Here is a 14,732-nt window from a genome sequence, read left to right as displayed (position 1 = left end):
AAGTCAACTTTTGCAAAAATGGTGTATCCTGAACAGCACAGTGACAATAATGAATCTAAATATTTTTTTTGGTTATTATGAGTGGCTTTATTTAAATATTACGCAAAATAAAATGATTTTTGAAATGTTTTAAATTCAAAATTTTCTTTTGTGGCGTCCATCACCAGGGACAAACTTTCGTTGATGGAGGTAATGGCAATGGGTCGCATCCATATTGAAGGCCGCGATAACCAGCACCTTCCATTTTTTGTGCCAATCCCAATGTAGATGTAATTCATCCAGAATTACGACGAACGGATCACTCTCGGACATTTGCAGGTTATGCAGAATGTGTATTTCGCTGGAATTCAATTGTGCGGAGCGACTCTCCCGCGTTACGTGATTTAACGCGTTCACCAGCTGCTCCTCGGACAGCGTCCGGACAAACGGCAACAAAAATTGATCCATTATTTGAGTAACTATTTATTATTTGAGTAAAACAACAATAGTTGCAACACAAATGTAAATCAACACACACACTGATTTTTCAGCTTTTAATTCGCGTCCTGTCCGATCTTGTCCGTTGTTTCTGACGCACACATACAATTCAAGTAAGCTTTACGTATTACGCATGTATTGAAACATAACGGAAGATTGCGAGAAAAATGATGGAGTGGACCATTCTATTTAACATCCATTGCAGGAGAACGTTTGCCCCCCTTCCACACTGCAGCAGCGCACCTCGTACTTACACAACATCATATTCAACAACAACCTCCGCCCGGTAGCATGTCTCCTGGCAACAACAACAACAGCGTAGGAGGAGGAGGTGGTCCGGGAAAGAACATGCTCGGGAACAGCAAAAGCAACAATCAAAATCCTCATCTGTCGCCGGCCGGTGGATGTCTCGGACTGCCCACTTCGCTGCAATCGGCCTCCTCATCGGTATCGGAAACGCTAGCTCACTCGCTAAACAGTGCCAACTCGGGTCCCATCGACCTATCGGCCGCCTCTGCCAGTCGAAGTTCCAGTCCTGTCCGGCCCGGTGGGAAGCTGCTGTCTGTTGTCCAGCCAGAAGACCAGAGACAATTGCAGGTCCTTAAACAAGCAGCTGCCCTGGAGCTATTATTCCCACAGAACGCCGATACTTCCCATTCCTGCCGTTCCATTTATTACATATTATTTTCTTATTTACTTATTAATGAAGTATGAAGAATTATTTCCCCTCGCCGGCGCCAAGGGGAGCTTATCTTTTTCTACAAGCTACACCAATAAATCAAAATCGCCGAATCGGTATCAGTTCAGTTCTGTTTCACCAAAGACTATACTATTGTATAGTCACATTGTATGGTTTCACAAAACTTGACTTGACCTGGTGCACTAGCCATATAGTGTTAGTACGCTTAAAGGGCGCGCACCTGTATGGAAAGTATGTATGTATGTACATATGTATGCGAGTATGATGGCCAAATCTCGAAATCTTGTAAGAAAGACATGCACACAATTCGAATTTTTTTCTGGTTCGTTGCTTTGATTTAGAGTATTTTAAGGTATTTCAACTTTTTAAAGAAGCTTGCTTTTGAATATGCTTATGCAATGTAATAGCCGGATATATTTATGTACATACATATGTACAAAGGATGTTTATAATTTAATTAGAAAATTTATGGGTATTGTCCATGAGAGTATTCATGGTGCGACATGCATCTACATTTTTGTCTTGCATATTCCCGTCGGAAAGCGCGCTATTGACCATTTATTTGAAATACATATGTACATACATATACATATGTAAAGCCATTCCATTTATATTTATGCATGTATTTTTTTTAGATATATATTTTTTTTCTTATAACGTATATTTAGATACATCATTATTTTAGTTATAATAAACAAAGAAGTCGAGAACCGATTGCGTTTACAAAAATTTGTATAATTTATAATCAACCAAATAAGGAAAAACCTGTGTAATTATTTTATTGTAATATTTTATATTTTGTAATACAAATCAAACAAATAACAGCTGTTATTGTTTTTTTAATTTAATTTATTTTATTTTATTGCAGAAACTAGTTAGTCTCTGTTTAAAGCAATTTCAACAATATTTTCAGCTTGTTGTCTTCTTACAGAGACCAAAAATAGGTATCGCGATCGAGATATATACAAGACACAAATCATAAGCATGAATATGTCTAAAAGATATCAATCTGAGAAAAGGTCTTTAGTAATTACGTTCTTAAACAGCATCTTCATAATAAATTAACTAAATAGGGTATAAAATGGGCCTTCCTCCGGTTGACAAGCTGCAAGTAAGAAATAACGTGACATTCCATACTCACTTACTTTGTCACTTGTTTTGTTTGACCTTTTTCGTTTAAACCTTGTTTTACACAAAAACCCAAAAAGAGCAAGTATTCAGAACAAGCCAGTCAAGTAGAAAATGGATTGATTAATCGGATAAAATTATGTGGGCAGGGTTGAGGGTTCTATCTAGCTAGTAGTAACATTTCAAGGAATATCAAAAACGAAGAATATGTATAATTCAACTTGAATTCGTCAATGTAATAACGGTATATTTCTTAAATGAGACGGTATATTTCTGAGGGTCGGACAACGTTGGCAACTCTATGGCGTGAAATTTGGTCACACTAAGCGGACTAATTAAATGGCCGTGGTAAAATGTGCATACTATATATACTTTATACTATTTATTTTGTACAAAATTCGATTAATTATATGTTTCCATCACCGTAAAAAAATTCGAAAAATTTGGATTGACTTTTCCAAGAAGAGATGAGATAATGTTATAAGCTTGAACAGATCAGCTGAGCCCGTGAGAAATATACCGAATTCGCTTAAACTGCGAATACACTATGCAAATTTTATCGCGGTCAATTTAACCTCTTGCTACTAAAATCTGAACAATCGACGGACGACAAAATCCAATGCAAGACAATTAAGTAGAAACTTGATTCATCAATCGTATAAAACTATGTCAGCATAGCAAAATGTTCTACCTAGCTAGTAATATTCGACGGAATATCAAAAACGAGCAATATGTATAATGGAACTTGAATTCGTTAGTATATTTACGGTATTTTTTTTATGAGACGGTATATTTTGGTATATTTCTGACAGTCGGACGGTATATTTTAACGATAAATCCGCGGTCACTGATGGCGTGCGCGTGAAATCGACGGACGGGTCTTTCGTTTTTCGCGTTTTGTTTTTGTATATATTTTGAACAAATATAAGTATAGAATTGTGTACATAGTGTAATATTTTTGTAAATATACGTTTCTACTCAAAAACGCGAAAACATATTGCCACTATAACCAAAACGAATGACTATTGTCATGTAACAGCCGACACCTATAACACCAAACCAACAAACCCAATTCAAAATAAAAGAGAAAAACGTGCGTCTCGTCAGTTTATGTTTGTATGCACATGTGTGTATGTGCGGGTGTTGACAGCCCTCTCCAAGACGAATTTACATTAACTAAACAGTTACTTTTAAGGTGAGTGGGCAATGAGACACCTTATGTCGACAGGCACACTAAAAAGAATATCTCAAGGTATATATGTATGTATGTATGCACATATGTATGTAGGTATCAATTAAATTAATACCTTGGAACAGCTGACGCATACTCGTACACAGCAAAAGTCTCGGCAACAACAACAACAGAAACGGAAAACCATTACCTTGCCCCAGCAACATCCCAGCCACCCTTTCTCCGCCCACCTTCCCATCGTGCATGTTCTCTTGTTTGTCGGCCAGTGAGTCGCCTCAGCCTCAAGGGCGTTGAACCACAATAACAACAGGCAATCGTGGGACAACGCGTTTTCGCCGTTGCTGTTTCGCCTTTGTCCGATTTCCTTTTGCAAGCCGGGTTCCTTTCCATTAAAAGGAAGTAACAGTAGCCCTAACCTTTTCCCATCCTCACTCGTGTTGCCCGATACGGGGATGGGGTACGATACGCCCTCCCAAGTGTTAGTGGGGACTCCATCGGTGAGGCAGTGTTGTTTGTGCTGTATGCGTTGCTATCGCGCTTTATTTTTACTTTGCTTTTCACTCGAAAATGTATACCAATGTGGGTCAATGCTGCGCACATGTCCGTGTATTATATGGTACATTTAGTTGAACTGTACTTCGTTGGAGGGATATAACCGCTTGATTTGTCGCCAGTTCATTACCACCTACCCGCTGTGTTGGCTAATATGATTATCACTGAGCCGAGAATTGCAGTCGAACAATTTCGTTGCGGTGGTGTTCCCGTTTTTAAATGATCGTTTTTAACGTTGCTTTTCGGCAATCTGTGCAAAATATTTCAATTCTCTTGAATCCCTTGCATCGTGACTACAGCTGGAACATTCATGCAAATAATTTTCTGCTTGGACATACATATGTACATACATATACATATACGTGCATGCATATATACTCTTGATCGGCGGGGCCAATGCACTCGAACAGCTGTTGCTGCAGGCTGCAGGAAGCGTATTTCATTTGCCTTTGTTCATTTTTTGATTGTTTTGTGACGAATCCGACAAAAGACTATGCCGAGTCATGGCGTCGTCAGCATGTCTGGAGGCCTTGTCTACCTGCACTTGGCTTAAGAAACACTTCGTAGTTCCGTTCCCGAAACAGTTGTGACCTGTCTCAACAAAGCCGCTGCAGCGACCCGTTTTAGTGCTCTGTAAACATTATTAAATGTGATTTTTCCAGGAACTGGATTAAGCCTGGTAAATTTTATCGTTATCGACCGCCGCTGGCGTCGCCTCTGCCTCGCCGCTGCCACTAGCCGACAAGAGTGATCCAAACGATCGTCCAACTCGATCCGGACGGACTGTGAAGCTTATCTCTCCAACTTCTAGCCCGTTGTATTGTTACTGTTCCGAGAGGAAAATCGGTATACACCGCATAAGGAAATCGCATAAGACTCTCGCAAGTAGCGCAGGAATGTAGCTTTTATCAGCCGTTGGCAACCGACATTGGCATAACGGGCGGGATGGTTCGTGACGCGGCGCTCCTTTGCTTATACAATTTTTAGAAAATTGGCCTTAGAATATTAGAAAAGTTCGCAAATGGAACAAGTGTACAGGTCTACACAGGAGCGCATGAACACTGGCAATGGATAGCCATTAAAATTGGATGCAATCGATTTTCACAGCTGTTGCGCTTCTCACGTTGGCAATTGATCAAAAGTTATTATTTTCTGTTTTCAAACATATGTATATTGAATGTACAATGTATGGATGTACATATATGTACATATGTTGTACATATGTACTATGTAAATGTGTATATGGACCAATACGAGCGCAAACGACGCACAGATTGCTTGCTAATAACACTGAAAGTCTCAAAAGGCATGCTAAAACTGGTTTCTTGTTTATTGTTTGTTTTCGCTTTGTCTCGCGCACAATCAACAATTTAGTATGATTGATCCGCTTCAAGAGCCTCCTTTGCTCCAATGATCGCAATTGGAGAGCGCCCCAGCGATAAAAGAATACATTGGTTTATGTATGACAAATTCTAGAGGCTAGCCCTCGCGTTCACTTAAATGGAAACTCGCGTAATTGCTTCCAACGCATTTTAATTGGAGAAGCCAATTGAATTGGAAACTGTTACCAGTGCCAACAAAAATTTATTTTCATTTACTTTCTGCGGTAGCCGTTCAGGAAATGGCCTTCAATACGACAGCGCAAACGACCATCAGCCCCTGCTGCTGGAACCAACAAACGCAGCAAAAAACGAACGGGAACGTTCTGTCTCGGTACTACTTCATGCCTGGTACTCAGTCAGTATGTGTGTTGCCATCTCTCTTGCTTTCGGCAGTCTCTGGTCATTCCCTTGATTCTGCGTTTTTGTTCTCTCGTACGTTCGAAATTGGGGATGCCACAATTTTCGGCCCTTGTGGGGGCGAAGTACACTTGTGACAGTGTGATATTACAGGAGTTGCTCTAGGAATTGCGAAATTTGGTTGCTCTTGCTCTTTTAGCTCCTGGGCAGTAGGCGCTCATAGTGACGGACAGACAGACATGACTACATATGTATGTACATATGTATATCGACTCGGCTATTGATGCTGATCTATATACCGCTATACTCTTCGAGTACCAGGTATAAAAAGCCTTATCAGCGAAACTCGACTCGAGTCGAGCAGCGATCTGTCTGGGTCTGTGCGTGAACTGCATGTATTTTTATACCCGATACTCAAAATGAGTATTGGGGTATATTAGATTTGTGGTAAAAGTGTATGTGTGTAACGTCCAGAAGGAATCGTTTCCGACCCCATAAAGTATATATATTCTTGATCAGCATCAATAGCCGAGTCGATTGAGCCATGTCTGTCTGTCCGTCTGTCCGTCCGTCCGTCTGTCCGTCTGTCCGTCCCCTTCAGCGCCTTATGCTCAAAGACTATAAGAGCTAGAGCAACGATGTTTTGGATCCAGACTTCTGTGATATGTCACTGCTACAAAAATATTTCAAAACTTTGCCCCGCCCACTTCCGCCCCCACAAAGGGCGAAAATCTGTGGCAGAATCGTAGAGAATGACGATATCTTTTAGACTGCGGAATCTGAATTGGATCGTATTATTATTATAGCCAGCATCAAGAAAACAATTTCATTTTTTCTCGCCCTGTCTCTCTCTAACACACACGTAGCATAGGCGGCTTTGCTTAGAGTAAAACATTAGCGCCTAGATCTCAGAGACTATAAAAGCTAGAGCAACCAAATTTGGTATCCACACTCCTAATATATCGGACCGAGACGAGTTTGTTTCAAAATTTCGCCACACCCCCTTCCGCCCCCGCAAAGGATGCAGATCTGGGGAAATTCATAAATCTCAGAGACTATTAAGGCTAGAGTAACCAAATTTGGTATCCGCACTCCTGTTAGATCTCACTATAAAACGTATATCTCAAAATTTCGCCCCACCCCCTTCCGCCCACACAAAGGACGAAAATCTGTTGCATCCACAATATTGCAAAATCGAGTAAACTAAAACGCAGAATCATAGACAATGACCATATCTATCCGGTTGCCGAATCTGGATCAGATCGGATCATTTTTGTAGCCAAAAGCAAGAAATCAATTTTTAGTGGCTACGCAGCGCCCGACGTCACGCTCAGACTGATTTTCTGTCTCTCTCGCACGCACTCTTTGTCGTGTCGTTTAATATTAGCGGCGTCTGCCGGAGGAGAGCCATACTGACTTAGTATCGGGTATAACTGTAGAGTTGCGGTGTCCGCAGCAACTCACAACGTTCCCCCTCGTTTGTTTTTCCATTCTCGGGCATTCGCTTGTGCGTCTGCCTGTCGCCGGTTATCTCGGTGAATGCGAATAGGAAATGGGAGCAGTGGGCTCCAGCAGTGGGATTCTTGGCGATTAATATCAGATTTGGCTGAGTTGTGTAAAATGATGTTTCAGTTCAATTGATTAAGGGCTGCCTTTCATCCGAATTTCATATAAATCCTACAATATCCGAGGCTTACACTGCTGTGGCACACTCTCAATACTGGGATCGCTTCGGTTTTGAGTCGGACGATGACGATATCGACTCGGCTATTTTTAATGATAAATCCATACTTGCTGCGTACCGGGCATGAGAAGATCTTTCGAGCGTACGACGGACATCAGCAGCAATGTCATGATGGAATAAAAGTTTGTTACGCTGCGTAGATGATGAATCCGGAGTAGAAGGTGCATATAGATTACTTGCATATACGAATACGAAACGTATTCGAGTAAGTGCAGACTAAGCATTCATCACACCTGGTACCTGTGGGAGCTCCCTCCTCCGTAAGCAGTGTCTTTGTTTTGCACCTCTCAATACCAGTCATGTGGGAGTGGGAGGAAGTTTTCCTAGATTCGGTGGACCAATCAATGAATCAATGTCTGCTTTGGAGTTCCTCAATTCCCAATGTGCTTGATGTTTCCTTCTGCTATAGCTTTACCATGGTCCTGCACCAGCCGAAAAACATGACTTAAGACACGATCCACGTATGCTTTTAAGCTTTCATTACACCCCACCAACAAAACAAACAACAAGAAAAACATGTTCTCTCTCTTTCTCTTCTTACAGACCATGCATAAGGAAAAAGTTATAAGTACACAGAAAGAAAACAGCAAAGATCATAAGTTAAATGGAGCCAAAAATGAAAATAGTAATAAAAAAGGTCAGTAAACTATACAAAAACAAAAAGAACAACAACAACATGAACCATCAACACTGGATCCATCATTTACAAAATAAAAACCTTTAAGGCTGTAGCATACAATCCATCGAAAGTCCATACAGCTTTTGATTGCTTGAAGAGGCTGGTGTATGTACGTGGGTTTAAATTCGATTTGTTCTCGTTATTGATCGATGACCTCCATCGATCACATCCATGTCATAACAAACCCACAAAGACTTAGACATACATAACCTATGCATGTACCTATAATGTAGATATGTATTCTATCGTTTACTCGCAGTGTGAGATAGAATGTAGGAGACTCGTCGACCCCTAATGCTTACAGGTTCTTGATCAGTGCCAAGGTCAACCCAGGACCCATATGTATAGTATGTATCGTATACATATATGTATGGTCTATACACAGAAATAAATATAAAAAGAAAGAGTTATTGGAGGCATTTATGGAGTACCTATGGGTTCAATCTGTTCAATAAAGATGGGCATCGGGCGTACTCGATCGATTATGTGAGCAGATCCATTTAAGGGTATTTTATGCTTCATTTGATCACATTTCGGCGATAAGAACTTGTCTTTCAAGGACATTAACATTCAAGAATTAACGTCGGTCATTTGTATCTGTGAAAATAAAACTCGACTCGAATCCGCGCCTGGGATCACCAATCAACGCCATCACCAGGACAGGGATAACCGCTAATATTTGTATTTATTAGATTAGTTAAAGTATGAACCCACGTTCGAATGCGACGATTGCCGGAAAATAAATAAATTCTGCACTGCAGGCGTAATTCTGCCGGGCCTCTGGCCGGAAAACAAATTTCTTGAAAGATATAGACGTGTAAGTGGCTCGAACTTCGCGATTTTGTTTTATTGCTACACTTATGTAGCACTTGAGTAGAGTTAAGTAGAGGCAACGTCAATCCATTCTAAGTAATCCATTAACTCTCTTCTCGACTGCCCCACAGTTAGCTTACTCAACAAGAAAGATGACAGCGAGGAGTACGATCTGGTGCCGCCCGACGGTGGCTGGGGTTGGCTAGTACTGTTTGGTTCCTGCTTGACCAACATACTCATTCCTGGCACAATCAAGAGCTTCGGGGTACTCTTCGTTGAGTTTGTAGAGGAGTTCAATGCGACTCCGACAAAGGCCTCGTGGATCCCGGCAATATGCTACTTCCTCTACAGTTCGTTGGGTAAGTTTCCAGCTGTCACGTGTCCCTTTTCACTGTCTGATTGCTCATTCCAGGACCTGTATCGAGTATTCTTTCTGTGAAGTATTCATATCGGACGGTCACCCTGCTGGGAGGAGCGTCAGCATCTCTGGGAATGATACTCTCCTTCTGGGCATCGTCAGTTGAGTATTTGTATATCAGGTGAGCCAATCGAATCACATTTGGTTTCCAAAACTGAAGTATTTTCTGTCGTTCCGTCATTTAGCTATGGAGTCCTGGTGGGGATTGGCGCTGGGCTATCTTTTCCGCCCACAGTGTATATTGTAACGTCTTACTTTGTAAAGCTGCGCGGACTGGCCAACGGTCTGTGCATCTCGGGCAGTGCTCTGGGCAGCATTATTCTGCCGCCTCTGCTGCGCTGGCTGCTGGAGACCTATGGCTACCATGGCTCCTGTTTGATTATGGGCGGCATCACACTGAACGTTTTTGTGGCTGCCCTGTTCTACGAGCCCGTGGAACAGCACATGGTTCGAGTGCCCCGTGCTCGCCAGGCACTAGACGACATACCCGAGGAGGAAGACATCGGAATAGTGATGAAGTTCGAGAATGTCGATGAAACGGCAACCAACCACGAGCAGTCTGACAAGCAGCTGTTGCCTTACAATTCGCCACCATCGCCGCTCTATCTGCCCGACGATGACAAGCAGCAGTTCGTGAGAAGTGCCTCGGAGGCCGTAGTCCAGAGCTACGCAAAGCCCGGCGATGAGTTCCAGCCTCGCACTAGGAAGATCAGCACGCCGGTGAGACTGCCCCAAAGAAATCAGACATTCACGCCGGGCCAACTGAATTCGCAATCATCGCTGTACGCCGTGCCCGAAGGTCGCTCCAGTTCCAAGCTCACTCTGAGGAATTTGTCGAGGTCCCGACTGTCGAAGCGGTCGCCTTCGACAAGCAGCTTCTTGTACATCAGCACACCGTACCACGGCAGCACGTTGTCCTTTCAGCCAAAGGAATTCTCATCGCATTTGTCGCTGCGCTCGGTAGGTAGCAATGGATCAGCAGTGGACACAACTGGCCAAGACAAGGCCCAGGCAACTGACGACACTCAGGGAAAGACGCAGTCCTCGCAGCGATCCAAGTTCTTCGACCTCAGCCTGCTCAAAGATCCCATGTACTTGGTCATATTAATCTCCAATTCGACGAATGCCATCAGTTACACCAACTTCATCATTTTGCTGCCCAGTTTTGGCGCTGACAGGGGCTTCAATAAATCGTTGGCGGCCTACCTGCTTTCTGTTGTATCCGCCACGGACCTGATTGGCCGTATTGGCGGCTCAGCTCTTTCGGACATGGGACTAATTCCCAAGACCTGGTACTTTGTGGGCGGCTTGTCCATATCGGGTCTTTCCCTCACGCTACTGCCATTTGCCTCCTCCTACAGCACGGTTTGCTTTTGGTGTGCCCTCTTTGGCCTCGCTTCCGGAATCTATGTGGGAATCACCGCGGTCATAATGGCTGACATGCTTGGCACAGAACGCCTGACATCGTCCTATGGCATCAGTCTTTTTATTAACGGCATCCTTCAGTTGGTAGGCCCGCCACTGTGCAACTACTGGTACGAGGCCGTTGACGATTACAATCCGCTCTTCCACGCCCTGGGACTAACGCTACTCGCGGGTGCCAGCCTGTGGAGTTTCATGCCATGGATAGAGCGACGCAAGGCCAAAGCTGAGGAAAAACTCGAGGCACAAATCGACGAGGAAGCTGTCGACGGTTACTGAACGGGGATAACGTACAATTACAATTAGATGTTAAGCTTTAAACAGCGTACAAACAGTGATGGAGGAGGAGTTTAGCTAATCAGGAAAATCAGGATCAGGAGTTGAAGAGTGCATTGAAAGTTTGGAAACTGTTAATTTGGTTCTTCCAGCATCTTTTTCGTCTAGCTGATAAGTCTTAACTTAATATTGTATAACTATTACAATTATTGTTTACTTAATACCAATATATTTATAGTCTAGGCAGTATAAACATAAGCCCGGATGATACCGATGAATCGCAAGTGTGTAGCAGAGGAGAAAGCTAAAGTTTTATAACTATTTTTTCTATAAATATGCCAAACAAAAGAAAAACTAAAAAAATGAGAAAAAATATAATTGAAAAAAGGGAAATACATATCTATTTGAACTCTTTATTGTTGTCTTTGATGCCGAAGTGCCCAGAACTGAGTATGGTCTCGGTTTATATTTCGTTCGTGCAAATGTCTGTAGCAGGCGGAAGAAAACTATAAGTATCCACGGACAGCGAATACGTGGATCAAATTGATTTGAATTCTAAGAATTCCATTGAACACTATTGTTAAAGGTTTGAATGGATAGCCACTTGCTTTTATTTTTTTTATTTATTTATTCTGCGAATAACGATCACCTTGCATGCAGGGATAAAATATGTATAAATCATGGTATACTGATAACGAGGATATATATGTATGTATGTATGTTGTATATGTTTTCGAATGGCACTAAGTGCTGTTAGATTTTGACTTCAGGAATCCCTTTGAGCGCAGAAAGCGTACAATAAATGGAGTGGCGCCTAACGTAATGCTTATTCTGGCAGGAGCAAAAACTTTGTGAACGGCATAGGCCACCACAAAGGTGCTGCCAGTGGCCACCTTCTCCGCAATCGCAGTTGAGGTAATTCCGAGGAATTCCAGAACGGGCACCAAATTTATTCCACTGAAAGGAAGGAAAACCACATTAGTTGGTGTATTTTTAGTGCCTTAAAGAACAAGTTAAAAGCAGGCAAATGCAAATGAGCGAGTGATTACCGCCTTACCTGGACACCAGTAAATAGAAGCCTCCAAGCGAAATTAAAGAGATGCCCACATGGAATGTTATTATGGTAGTGCCATACTCCTTGAACGCCTGCTTCAGTTTCTCTTTTTTCGTCAATTTAGCTTCCGTTGGGGGATCTTTTGTTGCTGAACTCGCCGGCGGTGGAGTCGTTTCGGAAGAGGGTGGCGCAGAATGTGTACTATAGTTGCGTCGGGTAGAAACGCCTACAGAACATGAGCCACGCATGCGAGCGATTTTGTTTTATGATCATCATTAGAAATGTCCCGAATGAAATATCAAATATGTACAACTAGTAAGTTAGTAAGCGCCTGCTGGCATGCAAGTAATCATTCAATTTAAACAACAGATTGAAGGATGCTCACCTCTGCTGGTTCCAAGGGTTGCATTCTGATCGTAGCTTCCCCAATCTGCACGAGCGCTATCACGAAGAGAGCTGTAATGGGAGCTATGGAGGTTCTGCGATGTAAACTTATATTCCTGCGACCACTGCCCTCCAGGCATGTTGAGATGCGAGAACTTGTGCATTCCTCCAAATGGTGTGGGAACATTGCTCTGCATCACCGAATTAAGGCTGATGGATCCGAAGCAGTCGTACGACTGGACATGGGGATCCTGGTACCCTGAACCGGACAGGCTGGCGCTGCTGCTGTTATCCGTGGTAATGTCGATGGTTGAGATGGGTGCCTGTGCCATCATTACTGTGCAAGTGATGTCTCTGGAGCGCTGTGGTGAGAAGCGTGTTGTCTCAGCAGCATCCACGTTGATCGGGAGAGGGAGAGCAGCAGCGGCGGCATAATTTTGTATTTTAGAGCTCGTATGAAAAGGTTGAACGGCTATATAAGCAGTAAGGATAATTAATATTCGAAAATATTTTTATTTTAGAGGTACTGCGCTGTTTAGCAGACCAGGGTACAAAGTTCAGCTGAATATACACATGCAGACATATTATGTACATACATATGTACCTCCTACTTTGTCTGCGAGTTAATTTCAATCTATGACATCTGTCGAGGCTGATTCTATTATCTGCCAACTGATTGCCCAATGGACCGTGCGAGTGTATGTGTGTAATGATTTTAAACTTTGTGACCTCTGGACAAGAATCCACTGCCGCTTAACTCACCTGTGTATCTCTTTAAATTCTGTATTCCGCTGCCAGGTAAGCGTACTGCATACACCATAGAAGCTTTGCCAGTATTTATAAACATTTTAAGCAATTGACTGAATTAATTACGTGCAAGCGAAATTGTCACACTGCCAATAGGAAAACAAACGTAAAACGTAAACAACGGCACCCGCTCTCCAGAGTTGTCATAAACCGGTATTAGAGAGGAGCGATCTTTGAGTATCGTATGAATTGAATATGGCCATATGACATTAGACTTTGTCACTAACTGCTTGTATTTATTTCCCACGCTCCCAACACGGTGGTCAGGTAAAATCGTAGATTTGGTAGAAACTGGAAACAAAAGCGAAACACGAATTTTCAGTTTTTATTGTGTCCACGCATACATTAAAATACGCTAGAACAGACAAAATAGAAACGTATCAGACGCTAAAAGTTAAAAGAACACACGCAAATGGGCTGCTGGGCTGGCTGGCTCATGACATGATGCGACTCGTGTCGCCGAACAAACGGGACAGCCTACCAGAGCCGAACGCGTCGGTTCCTAGAGCCGAAGACCTGGCACACAATCCAACTAATTCCTTTGGTACATTTCCGTTGCATGAACAGTTACATCTCTATATGGTTATAGCTGTTAGGAGTTCGACTTTGCCGAGTTAGCTTTTCTCTTCTCAACTGAAAGCCATTCTGACGCATATGCTCTCTCTCGCTCTCACTACATGCTTTTCTTATAAGTCTGTCTCTGTTTTTGCAGTCAGTCAGTTGGCAAAATCTAATGTCAACTGGATATTAAGGAATGCGATACGTAGAGTAATGACGTTTGTTACGAAGAATGCTTCTTCAGAAGATGGTCTCCATCTCTATCCAAATGTTCGGAGTGTTTTTTTAATACAAATATTGAATTAGAAACTCATTTATTTACATATGTGAAGATCATGATGTTCCCTTAAAATTACTTCCAAAATAATATATATAATTAAACTAAGCAATTCATCCGCAGACGGTGGTTTTGCATGTGAAAACATATGAAGTGTGTGGAACTTTACTTGTAATACTAATATTCAATTAAACTTAGCAATTCATCTGCAGACGGGTCTGCCTAGATTTAGCAAATCAATAAAAAACCTGCCATGGAAAAAGGCCTAGTTTCCTTAAGCACATGGTTCCACCTTGCTTTTGGGGTAAATCTCGAGACCGCTTCTGAAATCGCCAAAAGCCTGTGGCAGGGTTACAATGTTCTTCATCTCCTTTTTCTGGTTACTACCGAAGATATAGTCCCCATCGATTATCTCGTTAAAGTTGTCTCCCACCTCATCCAACATAGTACGCTCGTCTTTCCTCCACTCGAAAAGAGTTCGCTCTGAATTAGTAGATGTTCGCGATATTCGT

General features: G+C 42.4%; 2 protein-coding genes across 3 annotated transcripts; one reads left to right on the top strand and one right to left on the bottom strand.

The window, feature by feature from the left end:
* The first annotated feature begins 3,210 nt into the window (after positions 1-3,210).
* On the top strand, positions 3,211-11,527 carry LOC6597990 (monocarboxylate transporter 13). Its single transcript, XM_002023050.2, has 5 exons — positions 3,211-3,500; positions 8,076-8,169; positions 9,156-9,383; positions 9,437-9,563; positions 9,628-11,527. The coding sequence occupies exons 2-5, from the start codon at positions 8,079-8,081 to the stop codon at positions 11,141-11,143; spliced, it is 1,962 nt and encodes a 653-aa protein (XP_002023086.1). The 5' UTR covers positions 3,211-3,500; positions 8,076-8,078; the 3' UTR covers positions 11,144-11,527.
* Positions 11,528-11,748: 221 nt separating this feature from the next.
* Positions 11,749-13,439, bottom strand: LOC6597991. 2 transcript variants are annotated; one of them, XM_026987315.1, is made up of 4 exons: positions 13,341-13,439; positions 12,580-13,050; positions 12,198-12,420; positions 11,749-12,097 (listed from the first exon to the last, which is right to left on the bottom strand). In XM_026987315.1, the coding sequence occupies exons 1-4, from the start codon at positions 13,423-13,425 to the stop codon at positions 11,884-11,886; spliced, it is 993 nt and encodes a 330-aa protein (XP_026843116.1). In that variant the 5' UTR covers positions 13,426-13,439; the 3' UTR covers positions 11,749-11,883. The 2 variants fall into 2 exon arrangements, with proteins under 2 accessions (XP_026843116.1, XP_026843117.1); XM_026987316.1 differs by lacking the exon at positions 12,198-12,420 and having other exon boundaries at positions 12,029-12,097; positions 13,341-13,437.
* Between the last annotated feature and the right edge of the window lie 1,293 nt (positions 13,440-14,732).

Source organism: Drosophila persimilis, unplaced genomic scaffold (genome assembly GCF_003286085.1).
Source record: "Drosophila persimilis strain 14011-0111.01,24,50 unplaced genomic scaffold, DperRS2 tig00000124-arrow-pilon, whole genome shotgun sequence".
NCBI classification, from domain to species: domain Eukaryota; kingdom Metazoa; phylum Arthropoda; class Insecta; order Diptera; family Drosophilidae; genus Drosophila; species Drosophila persimilis.
Note: the sequence above shows the minus strand (reverse complement) of the source record. Positions and strands in the feature narration are given on the sequence as shown.

Excerpts from the sequence above, each read along its gene's own strand:
- LOC6597991 (XM_026987315.1), bottom strand. The coding sequence starts at position 13,425 with ATGTTTATAAATACTGGCAAAGCTTCTATGGTGTATGCAGTACGCTTA. Across the intron at positions 13,051-13,340 it reads GAATTTAAAGAGATACACAG|CCGTTCAACCTTTTCATACG; the intron begins GTGAGTTAAGCG and ends CTGCTTATATAG. Across the intron at positions 12,098-12,197 it reads TTCTATTTACTGGTGTCCAG|TGGAATAAATTTGGTGCCCG; the intron begins GTAAGGCGGTAA and ends CCTTCCTTTCAG.
- LOC6597990 (XM_002023050.2), top strand. The coding sequence starts at position 8,079 with ATGCATAAGGAAAAAGTTATAAGTACACAGAAAGAAAACAGCAAAGAT. Across the intron at positions 8,170-9,155 it reads TGAAAATAGTAATAAAAAAG|TTAGCTTACTCAACAAGAAA; the intron begins GTCAGTAAACTA and ends ACTGCCCCACAG. Across the intron at positions 9,384-9,436 it reads CTTCCTCTACAGTTCGTTGG|GACCTGTATCGAGTATTCTT; the intron begins GTAAGTTTCCAG and ends TGCTCATTCCAG.